Here is a 21,022-nt window from a genome sequence, read left to right on the forward strand (position 1 = left end):
CGGTAGCGTAGTGGTTAGCATTGCTGCCTCACGGCAGCGAGGTCCCAGGTTCGATGCCGGCTCTGGGTCACTGTCCGTGTGGAGCACATTCTCCCTGTGTCTGCGTGGGTTTCGCCCCCACAACCCAAAAATGTGCAGAGTAGGTGGATTGGCCACACTACATTGCCCCTTAATTGGAAAAAATAATTGGGTAATCTAAATTTATTTTTTTTAAATAAAAAAATAAAACTCTTTGCATACTTTACTGACCTACTCCGGGTCACCTCCAACTTCCCCATCCTGTCCCTCGCCAGAACTGTCTCCTTCGCCATCGCCTCCGTCTGGAGCTAGCCGACCAGCATACACCCTGCCTTCTCCCCATGCTCATAGACATCCCCCTCACCCTTATCAACTGGCGCACCGCTTTCCCTGTGGAAAACGGTCAAACCTCGTCTGCAGCTCCTTCCTCTTGGCCAAGAGGGGCTAGCCTGGGTACCCCGCGTACCTCCCATCCACCTCCAGAATCGCCTCCATCAGTTTCTGGCGCTCCGCCTTAGCTTTGGGGCTATATATGTTCACCAATGCCACCAACGTCCTCCCCAGCACCCCCGTTACTATCACATACCCGTCCCTTGGACCACCACCACCGTCTTCATCTGAAGCCTCACCCTCTTAATACCTCTCAACCTACCAATACCGCTAGCCCCCGAGCCCTGCTATCGAACCAGAGTGGAAAACCTGACTCACCCAACCCTTCTTCAGCCTCACCTAATCCTTTACCCTCAGATGGGTCTCCTGCAACATCCTTGCGCAGCCTTTAAGCTCTTTTAAATGTGTAAAAACACTCGATCTCTTCACCGGCCCTCCAACTCCTTGACATTCCAAGTCACTATTATGACCGTGAGTCTCTCAATCTCCTATCTGTCATCATCATCTTTTTAAAATAAATTTCGAGTATCCAATTCATTTTTTCCAATTAAGGGGCACTTTAGCATGGCCAATCAACCTAACATGCACATTTTTGGGTTGTGGGGGTGAAAGAATGTGCAAACTCCACACAGAGAGTGACTCAGAGCCGGAATCGAACTGGGACCTCAGCGCCGTGAGGCCACAGTGCTAACCCACTGCGCCACCGTGCTGCCACTTATCTGTCATCATCATAACCCTGGGCCCTGCCCGTCGTGCCTGACCCGCCCGCGTCCCTTTGTTACCGTCGAGCCCCTCCCAGAATCCAACATCCACTTCCTCTAGAAAACACCTCTCCCAGTATTGAAAAGACCAGACGTCAACTTCGCCGGGTAGACCACACCAAACCTCACGTCGTTACTGCAAAGTGCTGCCATCACTTGCCCAAAGGCCACCTGCCTTCTTGCCAGCTCCACCATCAATTCTTGGTATATTCAAATACCAACTCCATCCCACTTCACCTCACCCTTCTGCTTTGCCCAACTCGGGACCTTCTCCCTGACGTGAAACTTGTGAAAACAAACTATAACTGTCCTCAGTGGCTCATTTGCTCTTGGCTTGGGCCGAAGCAATCGATGAGCCCTGTCCAGCTTGTATCGGGAGGGGTCTTCCCCCTCCCCCAACAACTCTGCCAGCATCTTCGCAAAGTACTCAGTCGACCTCAGGCCCTCCATCCCCTCAGGCAGGCCCACTATTTGTAAATTCTGCCACCTCGACCTGTTCTCAAGGTCCTCCACCTTGGCTCGGTCTTTTGTTGGCCTCCGCCACCCTCCGCAGCTCCTCACCCATCGAGGTGAACTGGTCACTGCTGCGACAGAGCTTCCTCTGCAATGAAGTTACTGTGAAAATCCCCTAGTCGCCAGAATATGGCCTGTTTGGGTACACTGAGGGAGAATTCAGAATGTCCAATTCACCTAACAAGCACGTCATTCAAGACTTGGTGGAAACTAGAGCACCCGGAGGAAACCCATGCAGACACAGCAGAGAACGTGCAGACTCCACACAGACAGTACCCAAGCCAAGAATCAAACCCATGTCCCTGGCGCTGTGAAGCAACAGTGCTAACCACGGTGCTACCAATAACACACTGAGGTTTGTTTTTGGTTAGTTTGCTGTTGATTCACACTTGACTCCCATACCAGCCTCCCTGAACAGGCACCGGAATGTGGCGAATAGGGGCTTTTCACAGCAACTTCATTGAAGCCTACTCGTGTCAATAAGCGATTTTCATTTCATTTTCACTTCTCAATTTTGACATGAAGCTGTGGCCTGGGCAGCCCTGGTGCAGATTTTGGCATCAGAGACAGGTTGCTGATAATTGTTGATCCAAGATATGTGAAGTGTTTTGTGATCTCCAGAGTCAGGTTGTTAAAGTTGATCAAAGGTAAAGTCTCTTGACGAGATCTACTGGCCGCGTCGTGCATGAACAGGGGCGTGGCACAACCAGTAGATGCCGGGTGAAGCCACCCGCAGGCTTTCCAGCAGCCAATACGCCTCACGGGTTCTACCCAATTCCCGCGAGGTATCAAGATCAGGAACCCGCACACAATGGATGTGACCAAACCTATTAAGGCCTTCTCACCCAGGATCTACCGGCTTCCCGGCATCTAATGGGCTCCCAAGGTAGTCCCCAGCCATCTGGTCCACACAAATGTGGACTAGGCGGAACAGCACTGGGGTGTCTCCCAGGCGATCGGAGGTGTTTGGGTGGTCTGTGATCGGGGAGGGTGACCCCATGGCCCTCCCAAAGGAATTTGGGCACCTTGGCACTGCCCAGATGGCTGCCAAGTCAGCAGGAGCACTACCAGGATAACAGTGCAACTGTGCCCAGGTGCCACTGCCAAAGGTCAGGGCCTGAGGGGACCATGCCCATGAAAGAACAATGGAGAGGGTGCAGGGCAGGTAAGGGGCCTCTGGGAGGTTGGCGGGGGTGACAGGTGGGGGTCCGGCACAATGCCCATGTGTGTGGGAGGCGACATTGCCCATGGGTGGGGGATGTGGAACCGCATGCTCACTTCGAGATTGGGGCACCCTTTCAAAATGGCAGCCCGATCTCTGTGTTCCGTTCCCCGGTGATGAAAAAAACTTGAAGAGTGGGCTAAACCAGTGAGAAACGGCCCAGGGCACCAAAAAGTGACGTGTTGTTAGATAGAGGTGGAGAACTCACAGGCAGAGCCGGTGGGAAACTCCCAGCAAAACCTGCCACAAATGACACTTAGAAACGTCATCGTTAAATTGCTCCCTCCATGTCCTGGCAGGATTAGATTGTCCAGTTTAGATTGTTAGTCTAAACTCCTTGCAAGTGAACTTGGATATTGGATGGCAGCACGGCATCATCTGCAAACAGCAACTCATGAACTAGGCCATTACACACTTTGTTCTCGGCGCGGGCTCTTGCCAACTTGAACAGTTTGTCACCGGCTCTGACATACAGGTAGATACCCTCATTTGAGTTGCCAAAAATGTACAACAGCAGTATGGAGAAAAATATGGCAAAGAGATCCGGCACCAGGATGTGGCCTTGCTCTACACCACTGCTAATCTTGTGATCCGCCATTGTAACAGATGAAACTGTGCATGTTCTCGTGGAAAGAAGAAATTATGTTCGTAAGGCACCACCTAGGAAACATCTGACTTCATTTTGGCGAGGAAAACATTTACTTTATCCTCATATCGTATTTTCATTTGCTTTTATCAAATGTGTAAAAGGCATTCATAATTACACAAATCCTCTTTGTTAGGAGTGAACTTGTCTATTGTCCCCAAATATGCTTCGTGTCAAAATTTACATTTACATACTTTACTTACACCTCCACAACAGAAAGAGACCTTGCAATATACGACACACCGAGAAAGACAGTGAGGCAAGGCTGCAGCAGAGACCCGTGACAAGTGGATTCTTCCATTTTTTCTTACATTTTGTTGCAAATCTGTGCTTGCCAAAAGCAATGAATAGTAGGAAATGGAATGTTGTGGGGCTCACTCAGTATCAGCATCCCAAATCAGGTATAAATGGTGTTACGTGTAAAGTGCCCCGGACTCTGCCAAAACAATGCATCTCAGCCCCAATTGCAGAATGACATCAACCAAGGATCGAGAACCAGAAGAAACCAACATAAAGGTGACTGGCAGAAGAACCAACGTGACGGAAATTGTTTTAAACAGCGAGTGACTAGAATCTGGAATGTGGGGGAGGCAATCATGGCTCTCAAAAAGGAGTTGGATACGAATCTGAAGACAAAACTTTGCAGGGCTTCTGGAAAGAGTGGGGGACGTGGGATTAGCTGAGTAGCTCTTGCAGCGAGCTGACACAGACAGACACAACAGGTCAAAGCCTCCTTCGCTCCTGTAACCATTCTATGATTAATCGGAGTCCCTGTCATGTTAAATAGATTGAGGTTATCCAATCGCCTTTCACATAGAATCCTTAGAACAAATGCAAAAAGGATTCTCACCTCAGCAGCCTGGGCTAACCATGAAGCTGTCTTGCAAAGGTGCATGCCAAGTGCCTTACCCAGTATGTGGTGATCTGATTTTAACTATCTATTGTGTGAATCAAAAATGTAATTACCAGGCTAGATATAATGCAAAAGCATTTTCCTCTAAAATGTCCAATCTCTCTGCCACTCTGCTTTATATTGTGCTGTAATTTTACATTATTTATGTTGGTTTGCATAAATATCGCGACTATAAACAGTGTAGCATTCATGGTTCTCACTTTAGTTTCAAGATTGCCTCAGCATCTGGTGTGTTTGGCCTGCTTTCAGTATCCATGGAAGCACTTTGTAATTCTAAAGTCAGCATTTAAAAGTGGCATTTTGACCTAGTGCGTATTGCAAAAGTCTGAACTCAATGCTTTGCCAATATTCATCAGGAGCCAAAACAGCACATTTTGTACAAAATACTTGAAGGCTATTCCAGGAACTTGGGTTAAACCACTACCCAGAACTACATGTGTTCGGTTTATTCAGACTAAATTTGTGATGTTTTAACTTTCAAACAGGAGTTTGATTCCACTGGCAGGCAGGTTAGTAGCCAGATGTCACAGATCAAAAATAACTGCCAAAAAAACAAGGGAGATGAGGATTTCTTTTGTTTTACGCAGCGGGTTAAGAATGCCCTGTCTGAAAGGCTGGTGGAAGCAGATTCAATAGTAATTTTCAAAAGGGATTTGGACAAGTACCAGAAAGGACACATTTGGAGGGTCATGGAGAAAGAGCTGGGGAATGTGGGACTACGTGGAAAGCTTGCAGAGTGGCTGTCGTATGATCAACTGAATGACCTCCTTCTCTGCTATATGATTCTATGAATCAAACCAGCTGTTGTTTATTTATTTTTTTCTCCTGTTTGACATTGGAAGGGAGGTAAAAGTCACTTCTTCATTTGCACAGAACCAAAAATAACAGCAGATTTAGGTCTGTGATATATTTTCTTGTATTTGGGGAAAGGTGCTGTAAGTTGCATTAACTGCTAATGGCAGTACATTAATGCTGACTGCTGTTGTCACTGCCAATGGGAAGAACAGGGATTTTCTTCCTGTCTGCCGATTAAAATATTGCAACTTTGGAGAACTTGACAGAAGGTGGGAGAGTTGCACTACTGGCTAAGGAGAATATCACAGCTGTGTCGCGGGAGGGCACCTCAGAGGGCTCATGCAGCAAGGCAATATGGGTAGAGCTCAGGGATAGGATGGGTGCAGTCACAGTGTTGGGAGTTTACTACAGGCATCCCAACAGGAGCGGGAGATAGAGGAGCAGATCTGTAGGCAGATTTAGGAAAGATGTAAAAGCAACAGGGTTGTTGTGGCGGGTGATTTTAACCTCCCTTATATTGACTGGGACTCACTTAGTACCAAGGGGTTTGGATGGGGCAGAGTTTGTAAGGAGCGTCCAGGAAGGCTTCTTGAAATAATACGTAACTATAGTCCAACTAGGGAAGGGGCCGTACTGGACCTGGTATTGAGCCCAGCCAGGTGGTTGAAGTTCCAGTAGGAAAGCATTTCAGGAACAGTTACCATACTTCATTAAGTTTTAAGGTGCTGTTGCTATTTTTAAGAAAATAGTCCTCAGGTGAAGGTGCTGAATTGGGGAAGGCTGATTGTAACAATATTAGGCAGGAACTGAAGAGAGGATTTTTCGAGACAGGATTTACTCCCATTTGCAAGCAAGTGGACGTAATAGTGAGAGGCAGCACGATTTTGTGAAGTGGAGGTCATGTCTCACTAACTTGACCGGGGGCACCACGGTGGCGCAGTGGTTAGCACTGCTGCCTCACGGCGCAGAGGTCCCAGGTCGGATCCCAGCTCTGGATCACTGTCCGTGTGGAGTTCGCACATTCTCCCTGTGTTTGCATGGGTTTCACCCCCACAATAGAAAGAAAATAGAAAATCGCTTATTGTCACGAGTAGGCTTCAATGAAGTTACTGTGAAAAGTCCCTAGTCGCCACATTCTAGCGCCTGTCCGGGGAGGCTGGTACGGGAATCGAACCGTGCTGCTGGCCTGCTTTAAAAGCCAGCGATTTAGCCCAGTGAGCTAAACCAGCCCTCAAATGAAGTTACTGTGAAAAGCCCCTAGTCGCCACATTCCAGCGCCTGTTCGGGGAGGCTGGTACGGGAATTGAACCGTGCTGCTGGCCTGCTTTCAAAGCCAGCGATTTAGCCCTGTGCTAAAGGAGCCTCTCAACCCAAAAGATGTGCAGGTTAGGTGGATTGGCCACGCTAAAATTGCCCCTTAATTGGATAAAATGAATTGGGTACACTAAATCTATTTTTAAAAACTAACTTGATCGGGTTTTTCGAAGGCAGTGACGAAGATGATTGGTGAAGGTAGGGCAGTGGATGTTGTCTGCATGGACCCAGTAAGGCCTTTGACATAAGGCCCCTTATGGCAGACTGGTACAAAAGGTGAAGTCACACGGGTGAGCTGGCAAGATGGATACAGAACTGACTCGATCATAGGAGACAGAGTGTAGCAGCGGAAGGGTGCTTTTCTGAACGGAGGGCTGTGACTAGCGGTGTTCTGCAGAGATCAGTGATGGGACCTTTGCTGTTTGTCGTATATATAAATGATCTGGTCTGATTAGTAAGTTTGCGGAAGACACAGAGGTTGGTGGAATTGTGTATTGCAATGAGGACTGTCAGAGGATACAGCAGGATATAGGTCGGTTAGAGACTTGGGCGGAGAAATGGCAGATGGAGTTCAATCTGGACAAATGTGAGGTAATGCATTTTGAAAGGTCTAATACAGGAGGGAAATATACAGTAAATGGCAGAACCTTTAAGAGTATTGACAGGCATGGCGGGTTCCTGAGGTGGCACAGGGCAGGTATCAGGAGGTTGAGGGATCTGTTTGTAGACGGGAAGTTTGCGAACCTGGGTGCGCTGGAGGGGAAGTTCGGGCTCACCCCGGGGGGCGCCTTCAGGTACATGCAGGTAAGGGCGTTTGTCAGGCGGCAGGTGGCGGAGTTTCCTCTGCTGCCGCCGTGTGGGATCCAGGACAGGGTGCTCTTGGGGGTGTGGGTTGGTGAGGGGAGGATCTCGGCAGCATACCAGATGATGCGGGAGATGGATGAGGCCTCGGTCGAGGAGCTGAAGGGTAAATGGGAGGAGGAGCTGGGTGAGGAGATAGAGGAGGGGACGTGGGTGGACGCCCTGGGGAGGGTGAACTCCTCTTCTTGTGCAAGGCTTGGCCTCATACAGTTTAAGGTGCTGCATAGGGCTCACATGTTCTGGGCATGCCCAGCGCTGGGGGAATTTTGGAAGGGCGTAGCGAGGACAGTGTTGAGGGTAGTAGGATCCAGGGTCAATCCAGGCTGGGGACTCGCAATTGTTGGGGTTGCAGTGGAGCCGGGAGTGCAGGAGGCGAAAGGGGCCGGTGTTCTGGCCTTTGCGTCCCTAGTAGCCCGGCGGAGGATTCTTCTTCAGTGGAAGGATGCGAGGCCCCCAAGCGTGGAGGCCTGGATCAACGATATGGCGGGGTTTATTCAATTGGAGAGGGTGAAATTTGCCCTAAGGGGGTCAGTGCAGGGGTTTTTCAGGAGATGGCAACCATTCCTAGATCTGGCAGCAGCCGGGGGGGGGGGGGGGGGGGGGGGTGTTGTTTTGGACCGGAGGGACGGGCATGTTGCTCTATGCTAATGGCGGGCATTGATTTATTTCTTTCTCTACGTATACACGGGGGGGGGGGGGGGGGGGGGGGGGGGGGGGGGGTTTGTCGAAGGGGCGGGCGCGTGTTTTGTGCGAATAGCGGGTGTTAATTTACCTCTTCCTTTGTGTATGCGCGGGGGAGGGGGGGTTACTGTTTTTTCTTTTTTCTGTTCTTTGTTTAAAAAAAAATTACTTTTTGTTGTTGATATTTAATGGAAATTTTGAATAAAAATTATTTTTAAAAAAAAGAGTATTGACAGGCTGAGGGATCTGGGTGTACAGGTCCACAGGTCACTGAAAGTGGCAACGCAGGTGGAGAAGGAAGTCAAGAAGGCATACGGCATGCTTGCCTTCATTGGCCGGGGCATAAGAATTGGCAAGTCATGTTGCAGCTGTATAGAACCTTAGTTACACCGCACTTGGAGTATAGTGTTCAATTCTGGTCGCCACACTACCAGAAGGATGTGGAGGCTTTGGAGAGGGTGCAGAAGAGATTTACCAGGATGCTGCCTAGTCCGAAGGGCATTAGCTATGAGGAGAGGTTGGATTAACTCGGTTTGTTCTCACTGGAACGACGGAGGTTGAGGAGCGACCTGATAGAAGTCTACAAAATTATGAGGGCATAGACAGAGTGGATAGTCAGAAGCTTTTTCTCAGGGTGGGAGAGTCAATTACATGGGGACGTAGGTTTAAGGTTCGGGGACAAAGTTTGGAGATGTGCAAGGGAAGTTTTTTTTTCACGCAGAGGGTAGTGGGTGCCTGGAACTTGCTGCCGGAGGTGGTGGTGGAAGCAGATACAATAGCAACTTTTAAGGGGTGTCTTGACAAATACATGGATAAGATGATGTGGTGATCTGCCTATGGACTATATCATAGATGGATGTTGTGCGACCTCCAACCAGCAGGTGGCGTTGCAGACACACCATGAAGTCTCAAGACCCAAGGTGACGTGACCAGTGACTCCCATATAAAGGGGAGACACATCCGGCCATCTTGAGAAGACGACTGAGAGGGTATTCAGACAAACAAGTGAATGGTCGGTGGTAGGTGCAGATTCCAGAGGAATGATAAGCAGACTCCATGATAACGTGCTCTGCAACAGATTGCTGTCTTACCACATGAGGGGCAGCACAGTAGCATAGTGGTTAGCATAAATGCTTCACAGCTCCAGGGTCCCAGGTTCGGTTCCCGGCTGGGTCACTGTCTGTGCGGAGTCTGCATGTCCTCCCCGTGTGTGCGTGGGTTTCCTCCGGGTGCTCCGGTTTCCTCCCACAGTCCAAAGATGTGCGGGTTAGGTGGATTGGCCATGCTAAATTGCCCATAGTGTCCTAAAAAGTAAGGTTAAGGGGGGGTTGTTGGGTTACGGGTATAGGGTGGATACGTGGGTTTGAGTAGGGTGATCATTGCTCGGCACAACATCGAGGGCCTGTTCTGTGCTGTACTGTTCTATGAGACTCAATAAAGATTCTGGTTTGGACAAGTCTAGGTGTCTGCGTGTTTCCTCCGGGTGTCCGGTTTCCTCCAAGTCCTGAAAGACGCGCTTGTTCGGTGAATTGGACATTATGAATTCTCCTTCCGTGTACCCGAACAGGTGCCGGACTGTGGCAACTAGGAGCTTTGCACAGTAATGTCATTGCAGTGTTAATGTATGCCTACTTGTGGATCCTTATTAAAGGATTATTATTATATTATTATGGTGGATTCCTTCGCAAGGTATACAAGACCAAACACAACAGATGGGAATAGAGGGATACAGACCCCATGATAGAAACCTACTTCATTATAGGTAATAAAGTTTAAGGGAAGAAATGATTTAGTGACATTATACTATTAAAAATCATATATTAAGCCATGACAGCAGAGAATGCTGAGAGCATGGGAAAAGGTCTGATAAGGAAGTCAGTCCTCAAACTGACTATCCACGTTGCAGAATAGACTCACTGTTATTATTACTGCGCAAACATCCCAGTTTTAGAAAACATGGTGGGAAACAGGTGATTTGATCACACCGTGTTATGGAAATATAGAGAAATTCTCCCATGGCACATTATCTCTTAAAACCTGATAGACAGACATTTTGTCGAATTAAATGAATGATAATTATTTTAACCCAATCACAGTTAGAAAGGGGATAGAGCCTCAAAAGATTATGATTATGATTCCTTAAGAGACCGGGAGAAATCCTTTGTCCGCTCTCTCTGAATTCTCTTTAACCTAACCGTTGAAATCTATTTCTACTTTGCTTTGCAAACAGCTATTTACTTTGTTTCATTTTTGTATTGTGCGTTTTGATCTGAAGAAATCGTCACAAACTGAATTGTATTTTGAATTCAACTCGAGCATCTGTATTTGCGTTGGACGAACAACTTTTTAGATTCTGTATTCATATAAATTTTGATTTGATCAATAGACTTTGAAATTGACATAAATAAAGCTATACTTGACTTCACTCAAGAAGCTCAGTCTCGAGTTCTGTAAGATTGATATATAGCGCGGCGACCCATAAATATATTAACAAAATACAGATCCATCACCCCGGAAGTGTAGAAAGTTTTAGGTTAGATGAACACAGCATGGTTGGCGCAGGCTTGGAGAGCCGAAGGGCCTGTTCCAGTGCTGTACTTTTCTTTGAAGTAAAACTCAGATTGTGCGTTGTTTATTCCAAATCTATCCATACATAGTCTTCATTGAGAGAGACCCACAATGGAATTTGTGGTGGATCTGTAGCAGCGTGGCTTTTCCATTTACAGGATTAAACTTTGGGACTAAACAGAGCTTGTCTTTAGACCAATTCCTTTTCTCAAAAAGGGTAAAGGAAAAAGAATAGAGAAGAAACTGCTTCTGTATCCTCCCGTTGGATGCATATCCCAAATCACATGCTACATTATAGCTTACAGGAGATGGTCTTCAGAGACTCCTAGTCGGAATGATTTGTCTGGAACCAGTAGAACACTGAGGGAATTTGCTGAGCAAATACTTTTTTTTATGACTGTAACTAACTCCCAATATATCTCTTAAAATGAGTGCATTACTTCCACAACTAAACTCAATGTACTGAAGTGGAATTTGGGCATTTTTAAGCAATGCGTTCATGGTAATAGTTAGGGCTGCCCTCTCCTGCCCCCATTCTAGCCACCCCCTCCCCCGGGGTCTCCTGTCAATGTGTAGTCTAGGACTTGTATTTGGATATCTGAAATTCACCATAAATCTCTTTTAGCATACAGCTGATGCCATTATAATACTGAAGATCGAAATAATTTTATCACTTGGCTGACTTAAGTTAATGTTGTGTACTTCATTGATACTGAAAGCCTTAGACAACTCAGAAATCAGTGTAATTGGTGGAATTTCAAGCATAAATTAAGTTAAGTAAATTAAGTTTCTGTGATCTTTTGGACTAGTTTAAATGGACATAGTGGTGAAAACCAGCCCTCTCCACACAAGGGTGCATTAATCACCATTGGGGGTTTCTGCTAATGCGCCCACCTGGAGGCCTTTGAGGAGGCTTCAAAATTAAGCCGGTTCTCTTGGCTGATAGAACACTATCAATACATATTTACAATACATATTTTAAAAATGTACTAAGAAACTGATGCATAACCTCATATAACTGGCAAATGGTTCTGCATATTTTAAAAGTAATTTAAAGTTCTATTACTCAATGAGGTGAGGTGACAGTGACTGGCTTTGTTGTAGTAGTAGGGTCTGGTATGTACAAGGTTAATGTGGTATTGAGTACAGCACTGCCCACGCAGTGATGGAAGAAGCTACATACCTCAGAGTCCGGTTGGCCCAGGGATGGACAGAGATGTGTAAATACATCCCTAACTGTACCCTCAACTGTGTATGTAGCTTGGAGTGGTTAATATAGACTTTCAGTTAATATTCTCTCAAGACTATGAAGACAACTTCATGGTGTCCGAAGCAGGATTCACTTGACATCAAGGCAGCTTTTGACACTGTGGCATCAAGGAGCTGTTGTAACACTGGAGTTAATGGGGAAACTCGCCAACGGTTGGAGTCATACCTAGCACAAAGGAAGATAGTTATGATTTTTTTTTTAAAATTTAGATTAGCCAATTATTTTTTCCAATTAAGGGGCAATTTAGCGTGGCCAATCCACCTACTCTACACATTTTTGGGTTGTGGGGGCGAAACCCACGCAGACACGGGGAGAACGTGCAAACTCCACACGGACAGTGACCCAGAGCCGGGATCGAACCTGGGACCTCAGCGCCATGAGGCGGTTGTGCTAACCACTAGGCCACCATGCTGCCCTGAAGATAGTTATGATTGATCTCTAACAACCACCTGTGTCATGGGACATCATTGCAGGTGTTCCTCAGGGTAGTATCCTGGACCCAAGCATCTTCAGCTGCTTCATCAATGACCTGCCTTCCATCATAAGATCAGAAGTGGGTATGATTGCGGTTGACTGCACAATGTTCAGCACCGTTCGTGACTCTTCGGATACTGAAGCAGTCCTGGTCCATATGCAGCAAGACTTGGACAAAATTCAGGCTTGGGCTGACAAGTGGCGAGTAACATTTGTACCACACAAGTGCCAGTCAATGCCCATCTCTAACAAGAGAGAGAGAATCTAACCATCTCCCCTTGACATTCAATGGCATTACCATAGCTGATTCCTCCACCATCAACATCCCATTAAATGCTCTCCATTTGCCGAGATGAATGCAGCTCCAACATATGATTAATGTAACAGTCAGATTTTATAGATATTTTGCAGTAATGTTTTTAACCTGGATGAAAATGCAGACAGACACAGTGGCTGTTAGAGCTGTGATTAAGGTGTTGTAAAAGTGAGATAATCATTGATCCGAGGGGGAAGTGTTGTGCTAATAGATCTTGAGAACCAATTACTTATTTACAGATGGATAACTAATGGAATATTGTTTACGTTTGAAGGACCCCTGAGGTGTAGACAATGTGTGAGCAGGATTTCTTTGGTCCTAGCTAAACGAGACAAAATAATGCCTTATGCTTTGGGTACAGGTGATGTAGTTAACGTGTGGAGCCAGGTCTGTCTGAAGAGTCAGTAGGTCCTAGAACTCTCATCTGAACAGAGGTGTTTCAGTTTAGTCCTGATAGGTTCTCTCGCCAAACATTCTGCATAGACAAAAGTAAAAACCTGGTATTAACTTCATTCATGAGTGGTATTTGAAATATATTGGTTTGCTTAATAGGGCACAATTTTGCCACCCTGTTGCATCCGGCGCCGATCCTGTTGTGCTTGGTGTGTAGCTGGATCTGGATCGCGCCCTCACTGGGTTTAGACAGGCAGCAGAAATGACATATGATTTTGAATTAGTTCATATATCAAGGTTTGGATTTCAACACCATTTTAAGTCTGAGAAGGATAGAAACTGGGAAAATGAAAAATTCACAGGTGATCAAGGCAAAGTTGAAGGTATAAAAGAGATTTTGCCTCAGGTTAAAAAAGTAAACATATGAGGATGGAAGAGAGATAAGAAAAACTTAATGTTTTCATGGTAATAAAGTTGGCATACAAAGTCGCAGTGATGGTACTTAAGAAAAGTACTGGGAAGATGGACTCTTTAAAAAAACATCATTGTTATGTGAAAGCCGACATCGGGGGAGCCAAACAAGTTGAAGCCACCAGAGGAACTGAAAACTATGGAGGAATCAAAAAAAAAACAGCTTTGGAAAACGCTCACCACGTGCTCTGCCTGAAATGATCCATTACAGTACCGAGTACACCGTGATCAGCATGTACCCTGCAAAAACAAATTTAGAGCTGGGAGTGTTGTAAATGCAAAAGGCAAACAGGTTAAGCTCAGGTTTGCCTTGCTTTGTGGTACATCATTCACACGCAGGTTTTTCCATAGTGAAAAATGGCAGGATTTGTGGCGTCATGGCTGAAAATACAGAGCGATGGAGCTCATATGAATAAAGAATTATCCAATCGTGCTCTTCACTGCCAAAACATCTCACTACCCTAGGAATATCCTTCAAAGATAATACCTGGCTTACTTTCTCTACGTCAAACTAGTTACATAGATTCCTTCTGCTACCTTTCCTTTATGCCACTATCAGCAACTTCTTTAGTATTTAACATTACCAATAAAACTGCCTTTGCCTTGTGCCCATGACACGTGTCAAATTTCTCAGAGCTCCTTTCTATCCCTGACCATCTATTTTGCTCCATATTTCACCTCCTCTTAAACAGTATAAAATCACATTTCCCCTCTCTTTAGCTCTGAAATCAAAACTCAAAACATTAACTATGATTATCTCTCTACAGATGTTGTCAGACTTGCTGAGTTTTGCAAGCATTTCTGTTTTTCTTTCAAATTTCCAGCATCCGCAGTATTTTACCTTTGCTTACCTCCCTCTCCCTGCTTCCTCTACACTTGCCTCCAAAGTACAAGGAGCTCACAGACTTCTTTGTCACAAGAAATGAGGCGATCCATTCAGCCACCTTTATCACTTTCTTCCATTTGCCTAGTCCACCAGGCTAAACGTCCCCAATGGTTCTTCCATGCTCTCGCCCTGGACTCATATAATTCTCTAGTTTAACTCCAGTCTCTAGTCTTGCTCCTCTGAGCTCATCGTGCCTCTGAGAACTATCTCCTGCTCCTTCAACACTATTACCATCAAACTGCTCATAAGCCAACTTCTCTTCCCACCTCCAAGCCACCCGATACTGTTAACAGTTCTCTCTCCTCTGGTACTGTCTTCTTTTTTCACACCTGTAGATACATGAGGCAGGCACAGCACATGCTTACCTCTGTTTCCATGGCTAGTTTTCCTGGAACAGGTTAGAAGCTATAGCTCCAGAGGAATCACTCTAACCAGGCACAGCTCTTGCCATTGGCGTATTGGAGAGGCTTCCAGGTTTTACTGCTTCACGAATGTACCTTCCTTAGCCATCTAGACCTGGAATGGGACCAGAAGCTGGAATGTTACTCATTTCCCCTCAACACCTCCTGTTAGGTACAACGACCTGTGACCCCCCGAGGGCGTGGTTGGTCGAGGTGATGTTGACCTGTGACCCGGTGGGGGCGGGGTTTGCTGCGAGGGGCGGGACTTACCTATGACGACATGAGGGCGGGGCTTGCTGTGAGCACAGTGAGGGGGCGGCGTCTTGCGCGAGGGTCAGGGCTTGTTGTGAGGGGCGTGGCGGACCTGTGACCCGTCGGGGTCGGGGCTTGTTGTGAGGGGCGTGGCTGACCTGTGACTCTGTGGGGGCGGGGCTTCTTGTGAGGGGCGGTACTGATCTATGACCCGGCAGGGGGCGGGGCTTCTTGCGAGGGGTGGTACTGACCTATAACCCGGCAGGGGGCGGGGCTTCTTGCGAGGGGCGGTACTGACCTATGACCCGGCGGGAGGCGGGGTTGGCCTCTGATCCGGCGGGGGCGATATTGGCTGCACCGCGTGTCCCGGGCAGGAAGATGGCGGGATCCAGAGGGTCGGCTGTGCGCTGGGAGGGCGCAGGCTTCCTGCGGATGAGGCTGTCGTTGGCGGCACTGAGCGGCCGGGCGGTGCGCATCACCGGGATAAGGAGCCAGGAGCTGAACCCGGGCCTGCGGGGTGAGTGTTTTGGCTGAGAGAGAGTCCGGGGTGCGGGCCCGGTGCGGGCCGGAGGCACTCCCGGCCCCCATGGGCAGTGAAAGTTTCCGTTGTTGATTTGACAGCCCCGCTGAGCGAATGGACGCGGCTCCTCGTTGTATCTCCTCAGCTCCTGTCTACACTGCGACTTTAATATTCAAGCCTGGGTTTCTCAATGTGCCTCACGGCGTGAGTGGGGGCTGTGTTTGCTGGCGGGCTGACTCCTGATTCCCAATACAACCCCTGATAACTGGCGATCTTTAACGGGGGAGGGTGAAGACACAGTTGGGATGTTCCTCCTGAATAAACTCCCCTCCTCCCAGCGCTCTCTTTTAAACATTGCCAAATGGATTTGTTTCGCCTTAACTCGATTCGGTACTCACACACTGACAGGCTGGTGTCGCTATGTTTCTGGCAGACCTCCCGTTGGTTTCATTCTTGGCCATCTTGTGAACAGACTGGGGAGGTGCCCTGTTTTGTTTTTCTGTCCGTGTTTTCTTTTTGCTCCACGTCTATTCGCTCGGGATCTCGGCTGGACTCCTGCTGCATTATGGCTGAAGGGGGTTGCAGCGACTCATCTGAGGACGCTTTGGGGCTTGAGGACACTGAAAGGATTGAAAACTTATCCCCAGAAAGCCTCCCTAACCCGGCACGCATTTCGGGGCCAGAGGTGGCCCGAAGCTGGGGTCAGTGTTTGTATCCCGACTGGTGAGGTTTCCCGTTTGGTAAGGGGCTCGTCTCTTGGAATCCTTTTCGTTTGTGTGGTGGGGGTGGAAAGCAATACTGAACAATTGGGAATCATTTTTGATTGTGCTGCATTTCAGAGAGGCTCTTTTATTCACAATATTTTTAAAAATTAAGTTGTTAAGGATGCTGCAAAGCTGAATTACAAAAAATATTGGAAATACTTAGCAGTTTGGTCACTGCAGAGAGGGAAAGTTAATGTTTTAGACCAATACCTTTTCATCTCAACTTCAAATACAGGGGCAGGGAAAGCTGGGGAGAACAAAAGGGAAATAGAATGGAAGACAGGAGAGATTAAATGACAAAAGGGATGATGTCCAGTGGCTGTGAAAAGCACTAAAATGCAACTCATTTCCTTATGGTGCAAGGCAAAAGGAATTAGTAAGTCCTCTTTTAAGGTGTCTGGTTTAAGTTATTTTGAGTTAACATAGGTGTGTAGAATTGCATTAACATTGTTTCACACTGGGTGTGATGTATGGCCACTTGCCCAATCAACGCCATTTTGGAGCAGCCTTTTCCACTGACTGCCTCTCCAGGTTGCTTCCTGCCTATCGCAGCTCATCTCCTGAGCCCTCACTCACAGTGAGGGTTCAGCCAAGGGAAGCGACCAGTAGGAGGGTGGGGAACTCATTTGGCAGTGAGCTGGAGGGTCAGGGAGCCGGAGAGACATGGACCGGAGAAGGGTGGGAGAGGCAGTGTGTCAGAGACAAATAATAAGAATATATTTCTTTAAAATTTTACAATAAAAGAATTGAAATATATTTCATATAATTTAGCAATGTAATGTTTTTAAACTTACTGGGCATAATGTTCAAATGTTTTTTCTGGCAGGAATGGTAGAATCGGACTACATCCTTGTGATAGAAAAATCTGATTGACTTAGTATTGGTTCACTTTTCTGTAGAATCCCTACAGTGCAGAAGGAGGCCATTCGGCCCATTGAGTATGCACCAACCCTCTGAAAAAGCATTCTACCGTAGACCTACTCCCCCGCCCTATCCCCGTAACCCCGTGTATTGATCATGGCCAATCCACCTAACCTGCATGGCCAATCCACCTAACCTGCATATCATTATACCGTGGGAGGAAAGCCACGCAGACACGGGGATAATGTGCAAACTCCACAGTCACCCAAGGTGGGAATCGAACCCGGGTCCTTGGTTCTGTGGGCAGCAGTGTTAATCACTGGGGAACCCTTTTTCAGGCCATAACTGCAATGTTAGGTGAGGAAACAGCATACAGCAATGGGATGAGTAAAGAATCAAAATGGGTAGAGAGAACGTGTAAGTACGAATAGGAGAATCATCAACAGCTGCCGTCTGAAAGAAATAGCACAAACGAGAGGTTATGATCTGATATTGAACTTAATGTTAAGTCTGAAAGTATCCAAAGTGCCTAAGCTTTATTCAATATCAGAAGCCTGAGCTCAGAGTGTCATTGGGGCAAAGAATTAAAATGGCAGGGAACTGGAACTGAGCAGAGGTGCTCCACAGAGCGGGCTCCCCAATGTAGAGGAGACAGCATTGTGAGCAGCAAATACTGTATACTAAATTGAAAGAAGTACAATTAAATTAATGTTTAATCTGGAAGATGCAAATGGAGCTCTGGACGGTGGGAAGTTGATAGGGCAGGTGTTGCATCTCCAGTGTTTATAGAGGAAGGTACAGGGGGATGGGTGTTGGAGTGATTGAGGAGTTGATCAGGGTGGCACACAGAGAGAACAGTGCCTTCAGAATGGTGAGAGGGGTAAGGAAGATGTCTATGGTGATGTCATGGTGGATGTGGTGGAGATGGTGAAGAATGATCCGTTGAATGTGGAAACCAGTGCAGTGGAAGCTGGAGGAATGATGAGGGGTTAGTTCCTCCAGAACCACAGTAGGGCTCCTCCTGCCCTCCAATGGCTCATGCTTACCATTTTTGATGTGGTTATTCGGCCAATTGGTGCTTGTGCTGATTCTATGAAAAGAGCTATTCAATTTATCCCTCATTCTTGCTCTTTCCTCAAAACCCAGGATTTCACCCCCTCCTTAATGTTTATCCAATTCCATCTTAAATATCATTGAATCCGTTCACTGCCCTTTCAGGGAGTGCATTCTGATCATAACATAAGCTTTCCTTTTTTTTGTCAACCATGTTAAATCAGTGTCCTCTGGTTACTAAAGAATGCATATATTAGTGAAGAATGAATATCAGCCGTGGCTCAGTGGCATAACTCATTTTGGCGTCAGAATGTCTGGGTTCCGTCTCACCTGAGAGGCTTGAGCACATAATCGAGGCTGACCTTCCAGAGGTACCAACCTTTGGATAAAACACTTTAAGCAAGGTCCCCTCTGCCCTCAGGTGAATCTAAAAGATATCACTACTGTTTTGAGGAAGGACAAGGGTCATTCTGGTGGGTCAAGTCTAAACCAACATGACAAAAAGATTATCTGGTCATTGTTATTTATGGAATCTGAGCGTGAAATAGTTCCTGTGCTTCCTTTCTTTAAAGGAAAACAGTTATTGCACTGAATTCTTCATTAATATGTGCACTAATGGAAATAATACACCAGTGGCCAGCAAATAAAGATATCTGATGACCTTGCCTGTTGCCTGAAACTGTTTAAAATGTCTGGAGGCATTTGGACTGTATATTGCCTGGGTGAAAAGCTGGTCATGATGGTGGAGGAATTTCTTATACCAAAGTATCTCACAAAGCATTGGCACAACATTAAAATCTGTTTGCTTATGTATTCTTGCAGCATACTGGTGCCCAAATAAACCTCCTTATGACTTGAGTTTAGAATAAAGTCTTTTTTTGCATCCACTTGACTCCTTATGAGTCTGTGCAGGTCTGAGTGAAAACCTTCTGCGCTCATCTTTACAACCAGAATTTAATGTTGGATTCGCAATACATCTTTGTGGCTGGGGCATTAGGAATCTTGACAATGGACCAGTCTGAAAATGTATGGTGTAAAACGTCTGACGTTAGATGGATTGGTGTTAAGAGAACTTCCACAAAATTGTGTTCTAGCTTTGTCAGGTGCCAGTCGAAACAATAGCACAAAGTCTGTCTCTTCAAAGGAAGAAAATGACATGATCTGTATTTGATTTTTACTGATCAAAGAAGTTGATTGCCTTGTGTACTCTCCTACTTGGTCAAAATTTTCCTGGCAGCCAAAGCTGGTCAATAACTTGTGCAAGAGTTTAAACATGCATATCTTTGTGCTGTATGTGTTGAGAGCAGGCCGAGCAAACACAGCTTCTTGCTTACACTTATGTACACTGTGTAAAGAGCACAAAGTGTGTTACAAACAACTTTGGCAAAGCGCGATTCAAATAAAAAATCTTCCGGACTTAAAATTAAATTGCCAACTTGTGTTTCACTTTTCTAGATGCCTTTGTATGACACCCTTCCCTTGTGTTTACAGATTTTGAAGCAAGCTTCATTCGACTGATGGACAAAGTAACAAATGGTTCTCGGATTGAAATAAATGAAACTGGTGAGTTATTTGTAATTAAACAGCTTTAGTTGTCCCCCTCTGAACAATTTGGGGTTCATGCAAGCATTTTACACTGAAATTGGGTCAGATACCTTTCGAGAAGAAAAATAAGTTATTCTCCTGCCTTTTTAACATGTTATTTATGAAGTTCAAAAACATACTTGTAAAGCTGCAGCAAACATTGAGAGTATGTAAAATACTATTAGGATATCCGCTATTTTTGTGCTGGTGTATCCATCTCAGTATGGGTACACAAATTGTCCAAGCTATTAATTTCTGTGTCCTTGAGCATTTATTGCTTGCGAAGATACTCTTTTTCTTCTGGTCAGCTTTGACTTTATCTTGCACTGTCTTTCAATCCTACTGTCAGCCCTGGTAGAATTCTTCCCCCTTTTCTGGCTCAAGCACATGACATTGGGTGACACCTTAGTTCAGTGCTGAGGAAGTGCCAGCTTTTGGATAAGACGTTAAACTGAAGCTCCACCTGCTCACTCTTGTGTGCATAAGAAAGCCCACGGCTCTATTCGAAAATCAGGGATCATCTGCTGGTATGCTTGGCAGTATTTATCTCAACAAACACCGACAAAGAGAGATCAAACGGTCATCATCTCATTGCTGTCTGGGACACTACGCTGTTAAACTTGGAACCACGTTTGCCGATAATGCTACGGTAACTGCACTTCAAAATTAATTAATTAGTGGTGACGTGCTTTGGAGTGTTGAAAGTAAAAGGCTTATATAAATGAATATTCTTTCTTGCTCTCTCCTCCCCCTTCTGCCCACAGTCCTGTGAAGTGTTTCAGCCATCTTTTATATTTCATGAGTGCTATAAAAATAGAAATTGATGCTGTCCTGTCATTTTCTATGGTCCAGAGAAAGGACAATCTGGTTATAATATTTGTAATCCGAATGAGCTACGTGGTCTTTTAATTTACTTCAGATTTTTATCTACATTAGGCCCGTTACATTTGGGTTCAGTCGTTCCTTACTGCGTTAAAACATGATCCAACATGTTGCTGTTTAGACCGGGTGTTAAACTGCAGTCTGTTGTGGCAATGGTATATTTTAATAATGCCGTATAATTAATTATCTGACTAATGATAGTTCTTAAATTGT

The 21,022-nt window shown here is 46.1% G+C and overlaps 2 protein-coding genes across 4 annotated transcripts in view; one reads left to right on the top strand and one right to left on the bottom strand.

The window, feature by feature from the left end:
• The window catches only part of ak3 (adenylate kinase 3), a 119,299-nt gene extending 104,219 nt beyond the window's left edge, over nt 1-15,080 (bottom strand). Inside the window, exon 1 of one of the 2 annotated variants that reach the window (XM_038804418.1) lies at nt 14,858-15,080. The gene's annotated coding sequence lies outside the window, so the exon portion shown is untranslated. The remainder of the gene's footprint in view (nt 1-14,857) is intronic. The other variant, XM_038804419.1, reaches the window with a different exon arrangement.
• Nucleotides 15,081-15,455: 375 nt separating this feature from the next.
• The window catches only part of rcl1 (RNA terminal phosphate cyclase-like 1), a 44,313-nt gene continuing 38,746 nt past the window's right edge, over nt 15,456-21,022 (top strand). Inside the window, exons 1-2 of one of the 2 annotated variants that reach the window (XM_038804420.1) lie at nt 15,456-15,662; nt 19,835-19,906. In XM_038804420.1, the coding sequence (XP_038660348.1) occupies nt 15,524-15,662; nt 19,835-19,906 (211 nt within the window). In that variant the 5' untranslated portion in view covers nt 15,456-15,523. Of the gene's footprint in view, nt 15,663-16,192; nt 16,406-19,834; nt 19,907-21,022 lie in introns of those variants that run through there. The other variant, XM_038804421.1, reaches the window with a different exon arrangement.

This window comes from Scyliorhinus canicula, chromosome 8 (genome assembly GCF_902713615.1).
Source record: "Scyliorhinus canicula chromosome 8, sScyCan1.1, whole genome shotgun sequence".
NCBI classification, from domain to species: Eukaryota; Metazoa; Chordata; class Chondrichthyes; order Carcharhiniformes; family Scyliorhinidae; genus Scyliorhinus; species Scyliorhinus canicula.